The sequence below is a fragment of the Myxine glutinosa genome, chromosome 9 (assembly GCF_964187855.1).
Source record: "Myxine glutinosa chromosome 9, kmMyxGlut1.1, whole genome shotgun sequence".
Classification (NCBI taxonomy): Eukaryota; Metazoa; Chordata; class Myxini; order Myxiniformes; family Myxinidae; genus Myxine; species Myxine glutinosa.
Genome location: NC_136269.1, coordinates 28,623,164 through 28,649,210, shown reverse-complemented (window position 1 = coordinate 28,649,210; position 26,047 = coordinate 28,623,164). Strand labels below are relative to the sequence as shown.

Below are 26,047 nucleotides of genomic sequence, written 5' to 3'. Positions count from 1 at the left end.
GTCCACTACTATTTGTAGCTGTGATGGAGATGCTGGCTCAGAACGTAAAGGAGGGTTTACCATGGGAGTTGTTGTATGCAGATGATCTGGTGTTGATTGCTGAAAGTATGGATGGACTGAAGGAAAAGATGAACAAGTGGAAGGAATGTATGGAGACAAAAGGTCTGAAGGTGAATATAGGAAAGACGGAGGTGATGGCAAGTGGTAAAGCACGTGGTGAGGTGGAAAGAACTGGGAAGTGGCCGTGTGCTGTGTGCAGGAAGGGTGTCGGAGTGAACTCCATTCAATGTACAATGTGCGCTGAGTGGGTTCATCAAAAATGTAGTGGTCTGAGAGGGTCATTAACCAGTGTGGCAGATACATTCAAATGTAAGTTGTGCACAGAGGGAGCTGCAGATGGAGGATATGTTGAGTTGGATCTTGGAGACGGTGTGAAGCTGGAAGGTGTGAAATCATTTTGCTACCTCGGAGACATGCTGAATGGAGAAGGTGGATCAGACTCGGCAACGGTTGCTAGAGTGAGATGTGCATGGAGGAAGTTTCGGGAACTGAGTGGCGTGCTGATGAGGAGGGGAGTGTCGTTGAAGCTGAAGGGAAAGGTGTATGCTGCATGTGTGAGAAGTGTTATGATTTATGGGAGCGAGACATGGGTAATGAACGTAGAGCAGCAACAAAGGGTGGAAATGCGAATGGTTCGGTGGATGTGCGGAGTATCGTTGAGAGAGAGGAAGACAAATGATGAATTGCGAAAGATGATGGGAATAGAGCCTGTGATTGATGCTGTGAAGAGGAACAGGTTGAGATGGTTTGGTCATGTGTTGAGGAAGGATGAAAGTGACTGGTTGAGAAGAGTGATGGAAATGAATGTAGAAGGAAGTAGAGGACGGGGAAGACCGAGAAAGACTTGGCTAAAGATGGTCGAAGAAGAAATGCGTGCAAGGGGGTTAACAAGCAGAGATGCAGAAAATATGGCAAAATGGAGAAGATTGTCATGCGGACCACAAGGCTAACCCCCGCTCTAGCAGGGAAAATGGCCTTAAAATGCATGTTGCTGTTGTTGTTGTTGTTGATAGACAGCTTGAAGCTTGGTCAGGATTCAAACCCGGAATAGAGAGCTTGGAGCTTGGTCGTGTTTCAAACCAAGGATAGACAGTTTGGAGGCTGGTCAGGATTCAAACCCGGAATAGAGAGCTTGGAGCTTGGTCGTGTTTCAAACCATGGACAAACAGTTTGGAGGCTGGTCAGGATTCAAACCCGGAATAGAGAGCTTGGCACTTGGTTGGGTTTCGAACCCAGGATAGACAGCATGGAGGCGAGTGTACATACCTCAAAGCCATCCTGTCAGCCAAAAATACAAGACTGTACCCATATTGGATAAACAGGTTGACATCCTGCTCAACAGACGTTATGTTGCTGAATATCCAGGTTGTAATAGTAACCTTCACCTTGGCATATTTGCATATTGTGCTGCAATTTGGCATGATTTAAATTGCATGTTGATAAGAACAAAGAATGTGTTCTTGTAATTATGCGTGCAGAATTATTTATCCAGGTGATTTAATTTTGATCAATATTTTGTTTCAATAAAATTTTCTCTTGCCAGCAAAATCATGGTTCATCAAGTATGATAGTTCTTTGTTCTAGTGAATAGATTTCGGCGCGGTTCCAAACTCTTGAGGGCCAACTTGCGAGGGCCATGTAAAGAGGTAATGGCAACATATATATATATACTTGAATACTTTTAGAATCCATGTTTTACTTGACTGCAAGGTTTTGCAATCCCTCAGAATCAATCTCCATTGTGTCGAACAACACTTTTGAAAGTAAAGAATTATGTCTGCACAGTTGTTAAAGTTCAATTGTTTAATGGTGTGCCCCTTGAACACTCATCCAGTGCCAGAAATCACATTTCTTTTTGTTAAGCCATTTATATACAGAGATGGAGGTTCATGGAAAAGCAAAGGGGTTTATGTTCACCCAGTGATGGGGGGCAGGAAGTTTGCATTCAAGAGAGAACTGAGAAATTGGAAAATAATAAACACTTTCTTTTTTGTATACATAGTCGAGGCTCGTGGAAGAGCTCGTGCTATTACACTGAACGGATCAGGACATAACAGGACAAAAGGAACAGTAGAGAGAGACAGAGACAGACACAGACACAGCAGATCCGGAGGCCAAGGCAAAGGGAGGCGGACAAACAATGGGTATGGGGAGGAATGAGGGGCAGTAGACGATGTACAGGGTAGGCAAGATGGACACAGAAGGAAACTCTCAGGAGGGAAAACTGGAAATTTGGACGGAGGAGGGATTTGGGTGAGGTTAACAAGGGCCAAAAAGATCATGGTTTTGGATTGGGGATGATCTGAGATGGTATTTATTTAGTCGACAGCATCCAAACCTCATATCCAAATCCAGATTTTGATGATATGCTTAAATTATGTAATGATAATCGATTGTGATTCCAAGGCAAGGCACGTTTGAATCGGGCAATAGGTTGAAACAAAATGGCGGCTTAAGAACCCAGCGAGTGGCAGTGGGCTGACCAAGTTGGCGGGCCGCCATATTGGTAAGGCTTTTTAGGGGTTTTTTCTTATGAGCACCTCGTTAATCTTCAAAAAGCGTGTTATAACACACCCAAACACCCAGTTTTCATCATTGCAATCTGTTGGAGGTCCAGTTGTATCCATGCAATGTTTGGGGCCGCTAGGTTTCATGAATTTGGAGTTATGGAGGAGACAGACAGACAGATGGATGGACACTGCCTTTTATTATTATAGATGATGCACAGATGAACTGATTCGATTATGGGGTCAAGAGGTCAAAGGTCAGAGTCTGTACTAGGTTGTTGTTACTGCAATAACTTAAGAATGGCTGAAGTGGACCAAGTCAAACTTGGTACAGGTATGTACAGTCACGTGAAAAAGTAAGTACACCCCATGTAAAGTTTTGATTTTTTTCAACATCTTTCAACATACAGCTATTTGATCTTCATTTCAACAATATTGATAGATAAAGGTGACATAATATAACAAATATCATGAAACATTTACATTTTGTAGTCCATTGTATAATTTAAATAAACATAAATGCAAATTTCGCATGTGGAAAAAGTAAGTACACCCTTGGCTCTAATAGGTGGTATTGCCCCCTTTCGCAGAAACAACCTCAAGTAGGCGTTTCTTATAACTGTCTACCAGTCTCTGACATCGACTGGGAGAAATTTTTGCCCACTCCTCCATGCAGAATTCTTTCAGCTGTGTGATGTTTGAGGTGTTTCTTGCATGCACAGCTCGTTTCAAATCCCCCCACAACATCTCGATGGGATTTAGATCCGGGCTTTGACTTGGCCATTCCAGAACCCTCCATTTCTTTCTTTTCAGCCATTCCTTGGTGTATTTACTGGTATGTTTAGAGTCATTGTCATGTTGCAAGGTCCACCTGCAGTTGAACTTCAACTCTACGACAGATGGCCTCACATTATCCTGAAGCACACTCTGGTACAATGAAGAATTCATAGTGGATTTATGATGGTGAGCTGCCCCGGCCCTTATGTAGCAAAACTGCCCCAAACCATAATATTTCCACCACCATGCTTTACAGTTGGTATCAGGTTACTGTGGTCAAATGCTGTCTTTGGTTTTCGCCAAACATGTCTTCTGGTACTGTGGCGAAATAGCTCTACCTTTGACTCATCTGTCCAGAGCACATTGTTCCAGAAGAGCTGGTCTTTGCCGAGGTGTTAATTGGAAAACTTTAGTCTTGCCCTGATGCTCTTTCTGGACAGCAAAGGTTTCCTCCTGGCACACCTCCCATGTAGATCAAATTTGTGCAGCCTCTTTCTAATGGTCGACTCGTGCACTTTGACATCAACAGTGGTAGGAGCTACATGCAGGTCCCGTGATGACATTCTGGGGTTCTTTGAGACTTCTTTCAGCATCTTGCGGTCTGCTCTCGGGCTGAACTTGCTGGGGCAGCCTGGCCTGAACAAGTTGGCAGTTGTTTGGAATCTTCTCCACTTGTCGATGATCTTCCGGACAGTCGAATGATTGATTTCAAATTGTTTGGAGATCTTTTTAAATCCCTTCCCAGTCTCGTAGGCATCTATAACCTTTTTTCTGAAGGCCTCAGAGAGCTCTTTTGATCTAGGCATGGCGATGCCACACACTTCAACAACAAAGAGCAAACCAAACTAAATGTCTGAGGTTTAAATAAGACAGGTTCCTCCAAGATCCTCTCTAATGATGTTCTAATCATTTGCACCTGAGCTGGTGCACCTGATTCTAATTTTAGGTATTTGAAGTAGTGATAAATGTAGGGGTGTCTTACTTTTTCCACATGCGAAATTTGCATTTATGTTTATTTAAATTATACAATGGACTACAAAATGTAAATGTTTCATGATATTTGTTTTATTATATCACCTTTATCTATCAATATTGTTGAAATGAAGCTCAAATAGCTGTATGTTGAAATCTGTTGAAAAAGTCAAAACTTTACATGGGGTGTACTTACTTTTTCACGTGACTGTATAATGATGCAATAATGTGGCCGGAAGCACATCAGTCGACATCACGACGTTGAAGAGTGCTGTTTTAGTTCGTAACAAAATCAATATGCACCAGTAGTTATCAAACTTTAATGGCTGGTGCATATTATTTTCAACTTTTGAGGCTATTTGGAGAAAGTATCACAGCACTGCTGTTTTCATTTTGTTTAATTTTTAATCTTCATGCAGTTAATCTCCACAAGATTCCTAAAGTATTGTCATTATTTGTTCCTTGAACCTCGTTGGAGTTCTAGAGTGGTCTTTTGGAGACCGAACGTGATGTTACCATCTTACTATAATTCACCAAATGTCTGTCCGTCTGTCCGTCTGTTCTCAGGTACCGCAAAAATGGCTGAACCGATCGCAACCATATTTTGGGTGGGTAATCCTGGGACCTCTTGGAGTAAAATAGGCTATATTGTTTTTCCAATTTCAGCTTTGGTCTCCAGCATTTTCAGGTTTGGACTCCCGCATAATGTTATTGTCCCGGGTACCGCAAAAACAGCTGCACCGATCGCAACGATTTCCTGGAACCCCTGCAGTAAAATCCTACGATAATTCACCAAAAGAACATGACATGAAAATTAAAAACGGCTGAACAGTATTTCATGAACATTTCAGTGCGGAATTGAGGAAAATCCTGATGAATTACGAACCTGCGGCGAATGCAGAAGTGGACAGATTACGTCAATGAGCTGGTTTGATAATATCCCAATACAACCGTCATTTAAAACAGTATTTTTAAAAAAAGTATAAATTGATGATTGGAATTCAGTGAATACAATTACGATTTTGAATTCGTAATTGTATTCACCCAACCATACGGAACTTCACATCAGGCTTAAATATTTGTTTATGTCACGAATATTGTTAAAAGTTTATTTTTTATATTAATGCTATTTAATTTGTGATTGGAGTTATGCTGTTTGGATTGAAAAAAAGAGATATCGAGTTCAAGTGAATGACGAAATGCAGTGACGGTTTCTACTTTCTAAATGTGAAATTCACGGATCACCACATGCAGATTCGTCATTGACTGGGTATAGAACAAATGTACCCGTTTGTACGGGTATGTTTTTCATGGAAGTCCTTCACGAACTTGCTATCCATGACTGACGTGCGACTGAAGGTGCTACAGGAATGTGGAATTTATTGGTTTCATGCTTTAGCATTCGCCGTATCTGCATTGCCTGTTTGCTTCTGGCCTCCCACCCGTGCGTAGCATGGGTACCTCACTAGTTTTGATATAATATGAACTTCGGTATTTAAAAGAGGACTTCATTTGGCTTCAATTTTTACCTTTTTATCAGGTGCTTAAAAGGAAAAAGTACTTTTCACAGATTCATCATTTTCACAGATGGTGCAGTTGAAGGAGAGGAGGACAACAAGTGTGGAAGCCATCAGTTTGAAGGAAAGAGTTTTACTGTGAAACGTGGAGATTACAGCTTGTTGCTCTCTCGGGTTGTGACCAACCTGAAAAAGGCCAAGGTGAGAATTTTAGAGATATATTGAACTAAAAGATAAATGATATTGTCTTTTATTTTGTAGGGTATCCTTTGCTACTTTCTTCTTCTTTTCCTTACACAAAGTTTCAGCTTGTGGAATAGCAAATATCTCCCATTATTTATCTTTAGGGAGTTTACAACAAACTGCACCTCACTTGAGTTGTGTGACAAATCACACTGTGTTCTGTATTATTTTTGCACTGATTAGTAAGGAGCCCATACATTATTTATTTCAAATAATTTTAAAAACGAATAGATCCTGTGATTGTGCCAGAATTTGAATCTTGTAAGGTTAGAAGAAATTAAAGGGGGGAAATAGGTAACTAAGAGGTTTAAATTCTAGCCGTGATATTAGTGATATTAGTGATAGAATAGATATTAGTGATAGATATTAGTGATAGATAGATATTAGTGATAGAAGAAATTAGTGATAGCCGAATAAGTCAATAAGTAACCTTAAAATAGTGATATTAATTTGAGAATGTAATGTGTGTAGTTGTGGACGACATATGTTATATCTATGGGTAAGAGTCATGTTTTGCCTGTTTTAGATCTGGCAACATTGAGCGTGTGACGTCAGTAGAGCAGTTCCAAGATGACTGCTCCCTTGGAAGCATGCACCAGGGTAGAGCAACGTTCTGTCATCCGTTTCTTGGGAAGTGACGGTGTGAATCCCAGTGAAATCTATCACAGAATGAAGATGCAATATGGTGATGCATGTTTATTGCTGCAGCAGGTGTATGACTGGGACAGGAAGTTTAAAAGTGGAGTGTCTGTCCAGTGTGGCAGACGCTGCTCGCTCAGGCCGGCCTCACACAACCGACACACCAGAAATGGTTGCAGGAGTTGAGCGTGTGCTAAAGGAAAACCATCGCATTACGCAGGAAGAAGTGGTCCCCAGATTGAACATTATCCATGGATCACCACACCATATCAATCACAACGTGCTGGGGTTCCGCAAAGTGTCTGCAAGGTGGGTGCCTAGACAATTCACACTTGAACTGAAAGAATGGCGAGTGGATGCATGTGAAGAACTTCTGCGACGTTACGAAACAGAAGACGGCGCTTTCTTACAGTGTGCAGTGACTGGGGATGAAAGCTGGGTCCACTACTTTCAGCCAGAAACGAAGAGGGCAAGCAAAGAGTGGCGCCATTCAACTTCACCAAAGCCCAGAAAATTCAGCACACAGCCGTCCACTGGAAAAGTGATGCTGACTCTCTTCTGGGGTAGCCGAGGCCCACTTGTAGAGCATTACATACCCAGAGGGACCACAGACACAGTTGTTACACATGTACATGCAATATTGCAATAAACAAGTTGTGAAAAATATTTTAAGGTTACTTATTTGACTGCCCCTCGTAGAATGGCACACGGCAAAACGCATACCTTCGCCAGGCTGAACAGTTCATGTTTTGTATCCCTCTGATAGGCCGGATCCGCGTCCTGACCTGGACCAAAATCTAATCGGCTTGTTCTTGTTAACTAACCAACTCGTCCACCTAGTTTTGTCATAACCCGTCCACAACATTTTGAAAAATCTGTTATATATCGTTTTTGGTCCGATCTTCCAATTGTGAAGAATCGCATTAAAAATTCGAGTATCCAGATCCTCATGCGGATCTTCACCACAATCTAATCAATTCAGCCTTGTCAGACACCTAACCTGTTCATCAAGTTTTGTCCCAATCCGTCCATAACTTTTTGAGATATCCTGCTCACAGACACACAGACAAACAGGTGAAAACATAACCTCTGTCCACCTTCGGTGGCACGAGTAACGGGGAACTTCGGTGGCACGGCACGGGTAACCTTCCTCTCGGAATGGCTGAACTTAAAGACATTGTGCAATTTATATATTTCACTAATTCTGGAAGCTTTCAAGTTGGGGAAGTTTGAAGGTAATGTTTTGCAAGGAAAATGGATATGTCAGTTCCTTGTGGTTTCATAAAATAAGCCATTTGAACACGAACCTGTATTATAGTGACGAGGCAGATCAGAATAAAACTGTACGAGTGAGATAACGTGCACAGGATTCGACAAAAATAATTGAATTGGTTAGTGGCAAACTCGGGGAGCTCGGGCTGAAGTGGCATAATCATCTTTGAGCTGTGCAGTCCGAGTGTGATGGTGGTCCCGACTGTGGTCTCTCATCGTGCTGTTTCATAGGCAGGGTGGTACACCTATGAGTATGCCATCCTTTAAAGAGGATTTTAAATCGGCAATCTCATCTGCTAACATTTGCTTTGAAGAATGGATGTTAAACGTTTCTGGTGTATCTTTTTAAAAGACTAAGCTTGCAGTGCCCTTCCCAAATTCTAAATTCCTGTCTTGATTTAGGGCTTCTTCTTCGTCTTCAGCAGTATCCAGATGCAATGGAGTAGTGACTTGTCCAAGGGCAAATTCTTCGCAGTGGAAACGTTCATGATCAGTTAGGTGTGGCTAGGTACCCTGTAGGGGCAGTATGTGAAGAGAATCAACACTCAAGGAATTGGATTTTGTCCGAGTACAGGGAAAATAACGTACGTTAGATTGTATGACATTCAAATCCAGCCCACTCAATATTCTTCCAATTTGCAACAGACATTGTAATCTTTCCAGCATCCCATTTCAAAATTTCTCTCAGCAGAGTCTTAACGTCAGCCTTGTCACACTCAGGAAGCCATAAAGTTTGGACAGCCATAGCACTACTTTTAAATCCCGTTTTTCTTTCAACCCTGATGTGATCATTAACGCTCTCATAAATAAGTATTGGGAAAGTTTAGAAACCAAAAGTATATGAGTATATGCATGTGTCCTTTGTTTATTCCATTGAATGAATGAATGAATGATCGTTTAAAGGCCATTTATCCCCGCTAGAGTAGGGGTTAGCCTTGCGGGCCCCATGACAATCATGGCTCTGAAGGAGCTCGGGCTCCCACGTCGATCGGAAGAATGGACGCGACAAAAAGCTGGAATTCGTCCGAGTTGCTTTATTCAAACAAAACACTCAGGTACTCTGAAAAGCCCGTTTATCGGGCAGCAATATATATACACACATTATCCCGGAGCGTTTGCCCAGGAAAGGCGAGAGGGGGCGTGGCCGAGCGTCCTGGCTGCGGCCTGGCAAGTTGAGGGCGAGCCTGCCCGGGCATGCCCGGGCGTCCCGACCGAGGCCTGGCAAGTTGAGCGCGGGCCTGCCCGGGCGTCCTGGACGAGCCCGGCATGGTGATCGCTCCGTGTCCTTGATAGGTGCAAGGCGATTGTGAAAACCCAGCGGTAGCTGCTACACACGTCCCCCCAGAATCGACTTGCACCGGCAGGGTCAATTTGAGGGGGGTCCTGATGACCCGGCCGAAGCGACCCCTGGCGGGTCGTGGGGGGGGGGTCCGGTGTGGTGGTGGGCGGTCGAGTGGGGGGCACCGTGGACGGGGGGCGGCCTCGCCGCGGCGGAAGGGCCACCCGTGGTGGTTGGTCGACGTCCACGTGCGCCGGCTTGAGGCGGTCCACCGCAATCCGGTCCGACCTGCCGCCGATGTCGATGACGAACGACTTGTCGTCCCGTCGCAGGACCCGGAAGGGCCCGTCGTACGGCGGCCGGAGTGGCCCCCGATGTGCGTCGTGATGCACAAAAACATACTCCGCTGTGCGAAGTGCTGGGGGGGACGTAGGACTGGGGGTCACCGTGGTGGGATGTTGGCACAGGGGCAAACCGTCGGGCGGCCTCCTGGAGGTCCGAGCGCTGGTGAGCTGCGGACCAGGGGCTGGTAGCGTCGGGCACGAATTCACCCGGGACGTGTAGCGCCTGGCCGTAGACAAGCTCGGCGGTGGATGCCTGGAGGTCCTCCTTGGGGGCCGTGCGGAGGCCCAAAAGGACCCACGGCAGCCGGTCGGCCCAACCGCCGTCTTGAAGGCCGGCCATGAGCGCGGCCTTCATGGAGCGGTGGAATCGCTCGCACAACCCGTTTGCTTGGGGGTGGTAGGCCGTAGTACGGTGGAGCTTGACCCCCAGGTTGCGGGCGACCGCGCCCCACAGCTCGGAGGTGAACTGTGGTCCGCGGTCTGACGAGATGTCCGTGCAGCGTGGTGCGCCGAAGCGGGCGACCCAGGTGGCGATGAAAGCCTGCGCCACGTTGGCGGTGGTGGTGGAGATGAGGGGAACGGCCTCCGGCCACCTGGTGGTCCTGTCCACCATGGTGAGCAGGTGTGTGAACCCCCGTGACGGGGGGAGGGGGCCCACCAGATCCACGTTGACGTGGTCGAAACGTCGTTCGGGCACGGTGAAAGGTGCCAGCGGGGCCTGGGTGTGTCGGTGGACCTTGGCCTGTTGGCAGGCTGTGCAGGTGCTGGTCCAATCGCGGACGTCCCGACGAAGGCCGTGCCAGACGAATCGCGCCGACACCAGCTTCTGGGAAGCTTTCCGGCCCGGGTGGGAAAGGCCGTGGAGGGAGGCGAAGATGCGGCGTTGCCAGGTGACGGGCACGATGGGGCGAGGCTGGCCTTGGGAGACGTCGCAGAGCAGGACAGTGTCCGCGAAGGGGATGTCGGCCAGGCGGAGGCCCGTGTCCGCCGCCCGGAGGGCTTGCACCGTGGTGTCGGTGGTTTGGTCCGCCGCCATAAGCGCGAAGTCCACGCCCAGGTGGACCGCGTTCGCGCTGGCCCGGGAAAGACAGTCGGCCACGGCGTTGTTTTTGCCGGCGATGTGCCGGATGTCCGTGGTAAACTCCGACACGGCAGAGAGGTGGCGCTGTTGGCGGGCCGACCACGGCTCCGTGACCTTGGCCATTGCGTAAACCAACGGCTTGTGGTCGACGAACGCCGTGAAAGGTCGGCCCTCCAGGAGGTGGCGGAAATGGCGGACGGCCAGGTGTAGACCGAGGAGCTCACGGTCAAACGTGCTGTATTTGAGCTCGTTCGGCCGGAGCTGCCGGCTGAAAAAAGCGAGTGGCTGCCAAACCCCGTTCACCCATTGCTCATGTACGGCGCCCACCGCGTAGTCGGAGGCATCCGTGGTGAGGGCGATGGGAGCGTTGAGCACCGGGGAGCGAGCAGTGTTGCGTCGGCGAGGGCCCGCTTTGAGCTTTGGAAGGCGGCGTCCATTGCTGCGGACCAGGCGATGTCGTGCTTGGCCGGCTTGCCCCGGAGGGCTTCGTAGAGGGGCCGCATGAGTTGAGCAGCGCGGGGCACGAAGCGGTGATAAAAATTCACCATTCCCAGGAATTCCTGCAGGGCCTTTATGGTGCGGGGACGCGGGAACGTGGTGATGGCCTCGACCTTGGTTGGCAGCGGCACGGCCCCGTTCTTGGTGATGTGGTGGCCCAAAAAATCAACGGCCGTCGTGCCGAAGTGGCATTTGGCCGGGTTGACGATGAGGCCATGCTCGCTGAGGCGCCCGAACAGTGTTCGGAGGAGGAGGAGGTGCTCGGCCCGGGACGTGCTGGCGACGAGGATGTCGTCCAGGTAAACCAAAAGGAACGGCAGGTCACGCAGCACGCCGTCCATCAAGCGCTGGAACGCCTGAGCCGCGTTCTTGAGACCAAACGGCATCCGTAAGAATTTGAATAAGCCGAACGGCGTGATGACTGCCGTTTTGGGGACGTCGGCCGCCCTGACAGGTACCTGGTGATATCCCCGTATGAGATCAATTTTCGAAAAAATGACCCGTTCCGCCAGACGGGCGGAGAAGTCTTGGATGTGCGGGATCGGATACCTGTCGGGGGTGGTAGCGTCGTTAAGGCGGCGGTAGTCGCCACATGGGCGCCAGCCGCCCCCTGGCTTTGGGACGATGTGTAGTGGCGAAGCCCACGCGCTATCGGAGCGCCGCACGATGCCGAGGTGTTCTAAAGCGTCAAACTCGGCTTTGGCCACGGCGAGCTTGGCTGGGTCGAGGCGGCGGGCTCTGGCGTAGACCGGCGGGCCCGTGGTTGGTATGTGGTGCTCGATCCCATGCCGTACTGCGACGGCCGAAAACGTTGGCCGCGTGAGGGCCGGGAACTTCGTGAGCAGGCGAGCAAACTCGTTCGCCGCCGGGAGGGCGCATGCCAGCTCGGTCGGCGCGGAGCTGCTCAATGTGCATACCAGGGAGCTGAAGGTTTTGGCGTTGATTAAACGACGCCGTTGGACGTCCACCAGCAGTCCGTGTGCGCAGAGGAAGTCGGCGCCTAGCAGAGCCATGGGCACGTTTGCGGTTACAAACGTCCAAGCAAAGCGTTGGCCGCCGAAGCAGAGGGTGACGTTGCGCGGGCCGAAAGTGCGGATGGCCGATCCGTTGGCCGCAACCAAGGAGGGGCCGCATACCGCGGACTGCCTGTCCTGGTCAGAGGCGGGTATGACGCTCAGTTGGGCGCCGGTGTCGCACAGGAAGCGCCGTCCGGACGCTTTATCCGTGATGAACAGTAAGTTGCCCGTGTGGCCGGCGCTCATGGCTGGTAATGAACGTCGGCCCGGCCGTTTCCCGGCCTGCCGAAGGTGCACGGGGGTCGGCATGTCCGGGCCTTCTGTCCGAACCTGGCATGATAGTAACACCACGCTTGGTCAGGTGGAGGCCCCGGTCGTCGTGCTGGAGGTGGTCGGCTCGGTGTAGCGGCTGCCAATTGCGTCGGCAGTTCGGTCGTCGACCGTGCCGGGTGCTCGGGCGCCATGGGTGTTGCGTCGGACGGCGGTGGGCCCCAGGTCGCTGCTGCGATGCGCTGGCCTGCAGCGGAGATCTTGTCGGCTTCCCTGGCAAGGGCACGGGGATCCGTGATCGTCGTGCTTGCCAGGGCGAGGCGTACCGGGCTAGGTAGCTGACGGAGGAACAGCTCCCGGAACAGGAATGCCGGAGAGTGCTCGCTGAGCAGCGAAAGCATGTAGTCCATTCGCTCGGAAGGGCGCGTGTCACCGAGCTTGGGCAGGTCGAGCAGGCGCCGTGCGCGTTCCGCCGATGGGAGGGCGAAAGCGTCGAGGAGGAGCTTTTTAATCGCGCCGTATTTGTCAGTGGCTGGCGGGCTCTCGAGGAGGCTCAGGGCGCGGGCCGCGGTGGCTGAACCGAGCGCTGCTACCACATGGTGGAAGCGGGTGTCGTCGGCCGTGATGCCTCGCAGGGCGAACAGGGAGTCCGCCTGTGCGAACCAAACCGCCGCGTGAGCCTCCCAGAAGGTAGGCAGTTTAAGGGCCACTGCCGTGTCCATGTCGGTAGGTCACCAATGAAGGAGCTCGGGCTCCCACGTCGATCGGAAGAATGGACGCGACAAAAAGCTGGAATTCGGCCGAGTTGCTTTATTCAAACAAAACACTCAGGTACTCTGAAAAGCCCGTTTATCGGGCAGCAATATATATACACACATTATCCCGGAGCGTTTGCCCAGGAAAGGCGAGAGGGGGCGTGGCCGAGCGTCCTGGCTGCGGCCTGGCAAGTTGAGGGCGGGCCTGCCCGGGCGTCCTGGACGAGCCCGGCATGGTGATCGCTCCGCGTCCTTGATAGGTGCAAGGCGATTGTGAAAACCCAGCGGTAGCCGCTACAGCTCCCTGTTTGAGGCAATGTTTTTATGGCCGGATGCTCTTCCTGACGCCAAAATTTCCATTATGGGGGAAAAATGTTGTCTAAATGTCAGGAGTTCTGAGATGAAGCTTTGACATGTTAATTTGTCTAACCTTGGAAAACACCAGGACTCGCATGAATATCTCTAAGTTCGTGCTGTGCTGTTTTGGTTTCCATTTTTTTTTGGACATGAAATGGAGGCTCATGGAATAGCAAGGTGACAATGGGACAGTGTTCCTTTAGTTGAATACAACAAGCAATGGAATGAGCAACAATAGGAGGCCTCATCCACTTGTTATTATCAATCGTGTTTTCATTCACAATTCCTCTAGATTCTAGAAGCTATTGTCCTTTAAGGGTGGTATCGTGTGTGTGTGTGTATGTGTGTATGTGTGTATATGTGTATATGTGTGTATGAAAATGGTACCTCATGGCTGTGATGGTGAGTATTAGCCACGGATTATGTCTCACACTGTGAAAACGCATCATCCTCAACGAACGAAAAGCCTGTCTGCCGCCAGACCATCGTTCCCGCTGATGCAAACCCAACCAGAAGGCACGGTGCGACCTAGAAGTGCTGAATGGAGCCCTCCCAGGTCTCCAAGTGTGTGTGTGTGTGTGTGTGTGTGTGTGTGTGTGTGTGTGTGTGTGTGTGTGTGTGTGTGTGTGTGTGTGTGTGTGTGTGTGTGTGTGTGTGTGTGTGCGTGCGTGCACTCATTATTTTTTTTATGAAAGTGTATGTGTGAGATGAAGCTTGACCTTTGAGCTGTATATATGGAATCTCCAAAGGTTCCTAAAGCCTAGGTTTTGCCTGTTGTAACAGCAGGTAGCAATGTAGCAGCTGACATTGCTTTTAGCAGTGGGCACTTCTGTGTCTTCAACAGCTGACAACTATAGCTGGAAGTTCCTTTTTAACTTTAATATCTTATTTCCTGTCCACAAAACAAAGTCCTTGTAAACTGCATAATGGATTCCGAAATAGGGTGAATGCGTGGCAGGTGTCCTCTGTTGGTCAGGACCCTCGCATAATGTGCTGATGGTGCACATGTGATCACTGCACATCGGATTTTTATGTGAAAAAATAAAAAATATTTTTTCACATAAAACGGCTTTTTTGCGCGCAAAAAAATTATTTTGCTATTTTCGGAGAAAAAAAGAATTTCGCCCTTTTTCGGGAAAAATAAAATAAAATGCCCTTTTTGGTCGAAAATGTCTGGCAACGCTAAAAAAAATTAGGGAATTTTTCGAAATTTTAAACTGCGATCGAAATTTTTAACTGCGATCGATCTCAAAAACAAAACGTTGCATCCACTTGCGTGCGTTGCGTCCCCAGCGTGTACAGCAGTGAGGCGGTGTACTACAGTGAGAGAGTGTACACAAAGTGTGAACAAGTCTCCTATCAAGATGAGTGCTGCTCTTCGTGACAAGTGGCTGAAGGAATTCAATGCTGGCGGCGATGGGGCCACCTTCAAGTACGTGTCGAGTGACACGGCTTTCTGTCGAGCTTGTGAAAAGACTTTCCGGGCGAAGCAGAAGTCTGAGCTGGCCCAACATGTCCAAGGAGACCGCCACAAGAGCAATTTGGCCTTGAAGAAGAAGAGAACGGTCACGCAAGCCACCATGGAGGACTTTGGTGGTGGAAAGAGGCACAAGTGCGACATCGTGGCTCAGGAGCTGTGCCAGGCCATGCTGGCCGCTGGCATCCCATGGTCGAAATTGGAAAACCCTGCCCTCCGGTCGTTCCTGGAGAAGCACATCACTCTCCAGATCCCCGATGAAAGCTGGATTCGAAAGCACTACCTCGACAAGTGCTACGACGAGGCCTTGGCGGGGATCCGTGCCGACCTCGGACAGCAGCCCATCTGGCTGTCCGTCGACGAGACGACCGATTCGGCAGGTCGATATGTGGCCAACATCATTGCAGGACGCTTGTCCAAGGAGGGGTACTTTCGTCCCCACCTCGTCCAGTGCATGTTTCTGGAGAAGACCAACTCCGGGGAGATCGTGCGTGCAGTCAATGACACGCTGCGCTATCTTTGGCCTGATTTCAAGCCGGAGTGCCTCAAGGTCCTCGTCAGCGACGCCGCGGCCTATATGATCAAGGCCGGCCATGCCCTGAAGGAACTCTTCCCGGACTTGCTGCATGTGACTTGCATTGCCCACGCGCTCCACCGTGTCTGCGAGACAGTCCGAGAAATGTTCAAGGACGTCAACGACCTGATTGCCACGACGAAGAAGGTGTTCGTCAAAGCCCCGTCGCGTGTTGTCTTTTGGAAGGAGCAGCAGCCCAATCTTTCTCTCCCCCCGGAGCCCATTCTGACTCGGTGGGGGACGTGGATCGACGCCGCGGTGTTTTACGCCGAGCACTTCGAGGCCGTCAAGGACATTGTGGACCAGCTGAACGATGACGACGCGATGGCAATCCGGAGTGCCAAGGACCTGTTCGGAAAGGCAGACATCAAGCTCAGTTTGGTCTTCTTAAATGCCCATGTGTCGTTCATCCCGAAGATCCTTAAGCAGCTGGAGGAGGCCGGCATGGAGCTGGCCAAGGCCTTCCAGCTCCTTGATCAGGCCAAGGAGGAGCTCGAAAAGATCCGAGGCTGCCGTAAGGAGATCCTGCTCACCAAGTTCAAGGCGGTGCTGCAGCGCAATCCCGACATTGGTGTGCTGAGGACAGTGGCTTTGATCCTGGATGGAGATCAGCACGGATCTGAGGTTGGTGTGCCGGCTGGAGTCAAGCTTGCTGACATCCCCCTCTTGAGGTACTGCCCCATCGTCAGCGTCGACGTGGAAAGGTCCTTCTCCGTCTACAGAAACGTCCTCACCGACCGCCGACACTGCCTCACCAAGGAGAACATTACCAAGATAATGATTTCAAACACCTACTTTAACCGTTCCTAAAAGGGTCTTGTCAATTTCTTCTAGTCCTCTACTTATCAAACAATGCGGTTGCAATAAAGGTACCTGAACGTCATTTTTTACCTGTTTACTAGCCCAGAGTGCTTAATGTGGTGCAGGAAAAAGCTTACCATTTTTTGTTCTTTTTTTGACTGATTTCTGAAAAACTTGGTAATAATAAAAAATGAATAAAACGGGGGAAAAAAATATTTCGGGATTTTTTCACATTAAAAAAAATAAAAGCCGCTTTTCAAAACATAAAAGGCCTATTTTCTTAACATAAAAATCCGTAGTCTAGCTGATCACAGTTACCATTTCTGTGAAGAGGTGCATTTTGATAATACTTACTGTAAGGTATTTTCATTTTTGATAATACCTTTTGTCCCTCGCCCCTCTGTCAAGGTCGGAGACGGAGGACATTAAAATGAGCTCTGACCGACCGACTGATCATCAGTCCATGTACTTTTGTGTACGTAATATTTCAAAAACCGTTGAACATTTAGCTTTTATATTCTTGATATCTATTCCTCATGACATAATCTCAACCTGATTAGATCACGGCTGCGTTTCATCATTTTTGCCATGGCAACCATCTCGGTAACTTTTATATTGCCATGGCAACCATCTCGGTAACTTGGCTTGGTATGCGATATTTGAAAAACAGTTCCAGATTTAGCTTTCATATTACAAATGTATTCCTCACACGACCTAAAAGGCGGGGGACCTCGAGTATCAGCTCCTTGTTTTTTTGATAATGTTTAGTGCCTGGAAGAACCTGGTACTGGCTGCGTGGCATAAACTAAAAGCACAATTAAACCCAGGAAGTAGTACTCACTTATTTCGATAATTATCGAAAAATATCTTTTATCCAAACGCACACAAAATATTTTTTGACAAGGAGAACAGAAATTTCGACAAAAAGTTCCGTTTCTGAGAGATACTGCATAATGTCATACACTGGTGAAAGTTCTGGTGGAAGTGACGTCACAGCACCAGTAGACTGACTGTTATTGAGCCTCCAAATTGGAACACACCTAACTGTTGCAATATATATATATATATATATATATATATATATACAGACTTGGCATTTAATATGGAATATTTTTTTTTTCTTGACTTGGGTTTACGTTCTGAACTCAGTATATCAATCTGGTGAGTTTCTTTTACCCTTCGGTGATGTCTTTGTTGAAAGAACCATGTCACTGATTGTCTTTCGCAGCAATAAGTCAATAACAGGATTATATCACAGGTGGCGTGACAAAATGTAAGGACAGGTACATTTGACGATTGGCTTCACAATCGGGTATATAAGGGTTGTTGCGTTCTGTATTTGTGGAAAACAACTGCTGCACGTCTACAAAAGTTATTTCCGCTTCCTCTGGAGATGGTCCGTCAACTTGACAATGCTGTTTGTCATGGAGTGGTGGCTTTACGAAATTCTGTCATGAAACAGCGTGCTATTGCTCGGCAGTATGGCATCACTCAAGGTCAGGTGTCAAAGATCCTGAAACGAAATGCTCAGAGGGGTGTCCCTACTCCAATACCGAGGCCAGGACGTCCACGCAGAACCACAAGGAGAGATGATCGCCAGCTGCACCTGTTAGTCCGCAATGGCCGTACCAAGTCAGCTAATCGGCTTAGGGCTGAGTGGCAGCAACTGACAAATGTGCCTGTATCCAGAAGGCTAGTCAACCAACGACTGGTTCAAGCAGGCTATCGTGCCAGGCGTCCCCTGAGAAAGCCACGCCTGACCAGGCAACACAGCCAGCGCCGATTGCAGTGGGCCAGAGAGCACCGTCACTGGCAGCCAGGACACTGGAATCACGTGACCTTCAGTGACGAGTCTAGATTTCTGGTCTATCGTCAAGATGGCCGCGTCTGAGTGCGCAGACAAGTGCATGAAGCCCACAACGAAGATTGTATAGTGCAAAGAGTCCAAGCTGGAGGTGGTGGGGTGACCGTTTGGGCTGCTTTTCATGCAGGGGGCAAAACTGACCTGGTTGTTCTGAATGGAAACCTGAACCAGTTCAAGTACAGGGTCATTCTGGAAGAAACATTGCTTCCATTTGCTAGTGCAGCCTTTCGAGGAAACTTTGTCTTCCAAGATGACAATGCACGGCCTCATCGTGCTCGCATGATCCAACACTTTCTTGCTGACCGTGGTGTAGAGCATATGGATTGGCCTGCCATGTCCCCGGATATGAATCCGATAGAGAACTTGTGGGCAGAATTAATGCGTCAAATCGACAACTTGGACCAGCAGCCTACCTCTGTGTGTGAGTTGCAGCAGACTATTGTCACTGCATGGCAAGCGATTCCTGTCCAAACCTTGGCAAATCTCGTGAACAGCATGCCTCGACGTGTACGTGCTGTCCTGAATGCTCGTGGGGGTTACACGAAGTACTGAACTGTAATTTTACTGTCCGTAATCCCAGTCATAATTTAGCTTTTGCTTTTGTTGAAATTTTTTTTGGCTAATGTCCAAAATAAAGAGATACTTCTGGAAAACGTACAGAAGTTTAACACAGTACTGTCCGTGAATTGAGTTCGATGTCAGTTTACATCACTTTCAAGGATCAATTTATTTGCTTCGAAATGTCAAATGTGGTTTTTGTTTCTTTTAAAGGTCACATTAACAAAATCTAGAATAATTTCAACATAATTCCAATGAACTTTTGGTTCTAAGTCATCTTGAAAAGTAAGTTCACCCCCACAAAAAAAAATTCCATATTAAATGCCAAGTCTGTATATATACACACTACCGGTCAAAAGTTTTAGAGCACCTCAATTTTTCCAGTTTTTATTGAAATTTAATCAATTCAAGTCCAGTGAATAACCTGAAATGGTACAAAGGTAAGCAGTAAACTGCTTGAGGTAAAAAAAAAGTTTAGGTTGGTAAACGGGAAAATAATGTAAATTGCACAGTTATATTGTAAAAAAGGCCTTCTTCAGGGAACAAGTAATGGGTTAACAACTTACTGCTGTTCTGCAGCAATGTTCTGCAGCGAGTAAATAAGCCTTGAAAGTTGATGCAAACAATTCCTACAGGTGTCCCAACCTCTGCTGATTACTTGATTACAAACCCCCTGTTTGTATAAAAGCAGTGTTGGAACAGACTGTTATTACACCATCTAAAGCATTATTTGGACAATATTGCACTGCAGGAAGTTTCCTGTCTACAGCTCTGACGTGGCATAAGTTGACGTGGCATAAATGGCAATTAACAAAGGAAGACAGACAGACCATTATAACCCTTAAAAGTGTAGGTCTTTCCTTTAGAGAAATTGCAAAGAAAGCCAAGGTGTCAGTGAGTACAGTTTCCTACACCATCAAAAGGCACTTGGAAACTGGAGGAAACTCTGACAGGAAGAGGTCTGGCAGACCCAAAGCCACAACAGAATCAGAAGACAAGTTTCTGAGAGTCAACAGCTTGCGTGACAGGCGGCTCACAGGACAACAGCTTCAAGCACAGCTTAACACTGGTCGAAGTAAGCAAGTCTCAGTTTCAACTGTGAAGAGAAGACTTCGAGCTGCAGGTTTGACAGGTCGAGTGGCAGTAAGAAAGCCATTGCTAAGATGGCAAAATAAGAAAAAGAGGCTTGCCTGGGCCACGAAGCACCGCCAGTGGACTACTGAAGACTGGAAGAAGGTCTTATGGGCCGACGAATCAAAATTTAAAATCCTTGGTTCATCACGCAGGGCTTTTGTACGCCGTCGAGTAGGCAAAAGGATGGTTCCTCAGTGTGTGACACCAACTGTCAAACATGCAGGAGGAAGCGTGATGGTCTGGGGCTCTTTTGCTGGATCCCGAGTCGGCGACTTGCACAGAGTGACTGGCACCCTGAACCAAAAGGGCTACCACAGCATTTTGCAGTGCCATGACATACCCTCTGGTATACGCCTAATTGGTCAGGGGTTCATCCTACAGCAAGATAATGACCCTAAACACACCTCCAGGCTATGTCAAAACTACCTTCGAGGAAAAGAACAAGACGGTAGGCTTCAAATCATGGAATGGCTAGCACTTTGTATGTATGTGTACTTACTTTTTGTACACATACATACATGGCTAGTACTTACTTTTTCCACATGCGAAATTTGCATTTATGTTTATTTAAATTATACAATGGACTACAAAATGTAAATGTTTCATGATATTTGTTATATTATATCACCTTTATCTATCAATATTGTTGAAATGAAGATCAAATAGCTGTATGTTGAAATATGTTGAAAAAGTCAAAACTTTACATGGGCTGTCCTTACTTTTTCACGTGACTGTATATACATACATTTGTATGTATGTATTCAAAAACATGTGCATACATATATATGTGTATGTATGTGTACATTTGTGGTAGTACAGTACATGTAAGCACATGCGTGTATGTGTGTGTGTGTATATATATACGTATGTATTTGAACTTGTCTGATAGGATGATGCAAAGATGAGCAATTTCCTTTGAGATGTACAGTTTAGGTTTGATTCTCAGCCTGAATATAAACTCTCGGATTGGTGCTCTGCATTTTGTGTGATGCATCGCCAAATGTCGTCCCTCGAGTGAATGTTGAGGTGGGCGTCCCATCTCCCAGCATTAGTCAACGGACATTGTAAGTGTCTTTCATGAAGAGTCGGTGATTTATCTCCTGGCACCCTGAACAAATTACAAATTCCTGCCACTTTCAGTCGAACATTAGGTCTGGCCAGCAAGTGCTTGAAAGATTAGGGCAAAATCCATTCCCTGGTGAACCCACAGGAAGACTGTGGGAATAATCTAGACTGTTAGAGAATATTGGACATGTATTTGAAGTTGTTTTCAAAGCATTATTTGGCAATACCTCCGGGCTTAGACTGTGATGCTTATTATTATTATTATTATTATTATTATTATTATTATTATTTAATATGCAGCCTGTGGCTGCTGGTTGCATCAATGCTGGGAGTGCCGCTGATGCATTGCTCCCATTTTCCAGTAAGCTGGTGCTCATGTTGCCAACCTCGGAAGGATGACAGCCTGAGTCAACCCACCTAGTGTTATTTCTTGGCACGACGGGGTCTCAAACTCGAGACTAAGATCATAAGCCAGTCACCTTAACAATTAAGCTGACGCCAGGCTGCCATGATATTAATCAGGATGCTTTGCAAGTTTATTTTAGTACACAATGGCACCCGAACAACGTGGAAAAAAAAAAACAATTTGAAAAACCGTGTGTGTGTATGTATGTGTGTGTGTGTACATATGATACCAACCTGAGACAAACGCCGTAACATCACTGCCACGGCGCACATACTGTCTGCAGCTCCCAAGAGAGAGCTATCTCGCAGAGCTATAATTGTCAAGTTGTTAATTGAGATACTGTCACAATTGCAAGAAAGCTGCAGCTACTGACCGGTATCGCTCTCATTAGAGCATCATCATGGCAACATAGCAGATTCCCCACACTTGTGACTCCGAAAACCTTTCGTTTATATACCGGATGTTATGCGACTCCAAACGGTGAGTGATGAAAGCGCCGGAACCGAGTCCCATGCAGCCCTTGCTGCTCGGAACCGGGAGCGATAAGCGCCGCCTGCCAGCGAAACATTATCTCTCGCTTCACCAAATACAATTTGGAATCATTTTTGGATGCTGTCGGGTGTTTAATGATACCAATTAAATTTAATTAATTCTAATCTCCCTTCTCAGCTCCTGGATCTCCCTCTCCCTCCTGCTCAACCTTGCCTCCTTTGCACCCCTCTCAACACACTCCTTCACTCTAAACGTGACACACACATACTCCAACACAGTCTCATTCATCTTAATTTATCTTCCACCCTTCCTTTCAAACTCTGAAGCGCCACACACACCACTCCATCCATTCTCTCCCATACTCCCCTTTTTCCCATACCTGACCGTTTCACTCTCCTCCTCGCATCCTTTCCCTGCCAAAGTACAACCCCAGGGCAAACAACACTGTGGTTTGCTACCTGGTTGTTTCTCCAGCTTACCTGCCCCCCCCCCCCCCTTTTGAAGGGACTGCGTTGTTGTATCTCCTTCTCACGCACCTTGTCCACACAGCGCATCTGGCTCTGATTAATTCTCAACCCTCTAGTTGACCGAAACTCTCATCCATACACACACACCTTTCAAGATCCTTATGTCCCTCTTCACTCACACCACTATACTGTTCTCGTCCACAACCCATCCAACTCTGATGGATATGTAACCTTCGCACTGACTCAAACTCGCGTCCACATCCACACTTCTTTCTAATCTGACATACCTCCCAACGCAAACCATTGACCAACCTCTTCCACACAACCACTCCCTCACCCTTTCCGGCACTGATGGATCCTCAACCCTCTGAGGAATCCGAGCTCACGTTCACACTGACACTTTACCAGGTTACCAGGCTTGCATCCACAAATATTCTTGCTTGTCAAAGTCAGTATGGGGGACTTATCCATTTTATCCATCCATTTGGGCCCATTTTCCAGCCCATTACATGTACATTGAATTGAAATGTATAACTTGATCCACCAAAAAATAGAAAATTGCACTTTCTAACAAAGCTCTCACAATCTTATGATAAAATAATATACAATTAAAATCATAAATTATCTTACTATAATTCACCAAATGTCCGTCAGTCCGTTCGAAGGTACCGCAAAAACGGCTCAACCGATCGCAACGATATTTTGGGTGGGTATTCCTGGGACCCCTGGGAGTAAAATAGGCTATATTGTTTTTCCAATTTTTCCAGGTTTTCCAAGTTTTCCAATTTTCCAGTTTTTCCAAACACGATGGAATAATATTTACCGATATGAACAGTGATGTGGCTTTTGTTGAAATTCTACAAATACTGTTTATTCTACGTATCAGGAGAGAGTAGATCGACTCCTGATGAACTCTTCAGATATAAACGTGTGGCTCCGAAGTAACACGGCAGCGTGTGCAAAGTGACTGAGAAACAGGTGTAGTGGCCGCTTCCGTGTTACAGATTCGGTGCGCACTCTTCACACATAAACGTGCGACTGAAAAAGAAGTGTAGCGGCGGCTTCCGTTTTGTAGAATTCAATATTTTTTCAAAATGTGCGCCATGCACTTTCGATTTTGATGATTTGCGTGTGATATGATTCAACGGATGTTTATATGAATTGTTTAAAATAAAAAAAGCCTTCAATTTATGATATTTTTCCTTTTCATTTGGGCTTCCATAGGGTGGGTACCGTTGCTAGTACCAATAACACACCAAAACTCCACTCTCAAACTGATAAAATTTCAGAGGGAACAATTCAACAGACAACTACAGTATCTATAAAAATACATTAGTTAATACAAAAACGAAAAAACAGGCATTTAAAAGTTGGTAGAATTCATGAAAACACATACAAAGAAAAATATGGTTATTATCTTAAAGCCTTTTTACCCCCCGCCCGAACCCAACCCACAAAAATTGAGTGCGGTAAGATAAATAATAAAAACAATATGTCACAATAAGAATATATAGGTCCAATTCAACACGCAATTTTAAAAAATGGACAACTATGTGGAGTTCACAACTTGTCACTTTAATTTCTCCCCCACTGTCACGCATTGACCCTTTAATATCACCGATTCTCATTAAAACACTAACATAAGATGGCACAAATTAATTAAAAAATCGAGGTTACTTAAAAACCCCCTAGACATTTAGACCCCTTATACACCTAAGAACCCTCAAGACCTTTAAGAACCCTTAAGACTCCTATATATCCCTAAGACCCCTTTTACCTCTAAGACACCTTTGACACTTTCGACACGTTTAAACCCCTTTATCCTTTCGACTTTTTATACCCTTTAGATCTGTAATACCTTCAGACACCACAGACCCTTTAGACCTTTTCACCCTTTAAGTCCCTTGACTCCCTGAAACCCCTTCGACCTTTCCTTTCAGACATGCTGGACAGCTTGGACCCTTGACCCTTTTGAGTGTGGAGCTTTAGACCACTTAGACCTTTTTAGACCCTTTTTACATGCTTGAGAGATGAGACCCCTTCAACCCCTTCAACCCCTTCGACCTTAACTACTGTTTGAACGTACCCTTTAGAGTTTAGACCATTTAGAACCTTTTGAGTGCACACCATACAAAATCTATCGTCTTCTTGCAAAAAAAAGACGATGCATTTTTCTGCAAGCAATGCGCAAACTCGATCCACCTAAAGGGTGGGTACTCTGCTATTCTGTTCATAAAACTTATGTAGTGGGTAGATACTATTTTGTGTAACGGATTTAGCCTTCGTTAAAACTCATTCATGAAAAATTACATTTATTGTGTGTGTGTGTGTGTGTGTGTGTGTGTGTGTGTGTGTGTGTGTGTGTGTGTGTGTGTGTGTGTGTGTGTGTGTGTGTGTGTGTGTGTGTGTGTGTGTGTGTGTGTGTGTGTGTGTGTGTGTGTGTGTGTGTGTGTGTGTTATAAATAGTTTTGCATCACTATTTGTAACAACTGATAATTGTTATAAAACAATGCCATGATTGGATACAGTTATTCTGCATGCAATAATTACTTGCCTTATTTCACAAGATTCACGATCTATCGTGTGTATCGTTGCAGCTGTTATCAATATTACCCTAATATTCTTGGTGTATTCTGAATGGAATGTTAAAATGCCAAGAAGAGATAAAATGCTATCCTTTAGCATTAATTATCCCACCATTTATCTTTTCCACCCCTCACTGCCTTCTTCATTTATCTTCTCGCTACCCCCCACATCTCCCTGCTTTTGCCTGATGTTGGTGATTTAGGAGCACACAGCAAATGATGTGCAGGTGAAGATGCTGGAGCAATACATTCGCAGCTTCACGTTGGGATCCATTGCAGCTCATAAGGATGGCTCCCGCTTCTGGATCAAGGACAAAAGTCCCATCGTGGAGAGGTGCTTTTCATGTTAAATCAGCAACACACTATTCTCAGTGCGCGCATCCTATTATGTCAGGGCTGATATAATATAATATAATTACCAAGTCAGACTAGTTTATATGAAATCGTAGCCAATGAGATCGGGTAAGCTTGCAGTGCAAATTACATTTTAGCCACTTTGAACAGCTACGATTCGGTGGTGGACCAACGAGGTCTAGCTACTCAGATACGGAGTGTAGTGTTGTACCTTACCGAGCTGCTGCCTTCAGGTTGTCATGCTTGATGATTCCGAGAAGAAGACAGTGAAATGGCATTAAGTTGTATGTAGTTCAACCATCTTGCATTGCAGACGTGAAAATGCATGATGTCAAACACACGAAGACACGCATCTTCCATTTAATTTATGAACCGCTGTCTATTGCATAAATGCATCTCTTAAATCCTCATCGTGCATGCATGATGTATTTTATTACATGATGCAACTAAGAGCCTCACTCTGATGGTAGACAGAAATTCAGACATCAAACTGCTCTGATATACCTACTCTCATCAATGGAATTGCTCAGTTTTTCCTCTTAAGGGCTATATTCACATTTCAAAATAAATATATTTATTAACAGTAAGTAAAAAAAGAAGCACCTTTTAAACGAAGCACTTTTAGTTTTCAATTCTACCCAATAATGTTTCCTTGTGATTCCTTTTGTTGATTTCCCTGGAGC

At 46.5% G+C, this 26,047-nt stretch overlaps 1 protein-coding gene across 2 annotated transcripts in view; it reads left to right on the top strand.

Annotated features, from left to right (window-relative positions):
- The window catches only part of DPP3 (dipeptidyl peptidase 3), a 264,499-nt gene that overhangs the window by 69,846 nt on the left and 168,606 nt on the right, over positions 1-26,047 (top strand). For both annotated transcript variants that reach the window (XM_068129393.2, XM_068129392.2), the window contains exons 7-8: positions 5,904-6,034; positions 25,214-25,344. In XM_068129393.2, the coding sequence (XP_067985494.2) occupies positions 5,904-6,034; positions 25,214-25,344 (262 nt within the window). The remainder of the gene's footprint in view (positions 1-5,903; positions 6,035-25,213; positions 25,345-26,047) is intronic.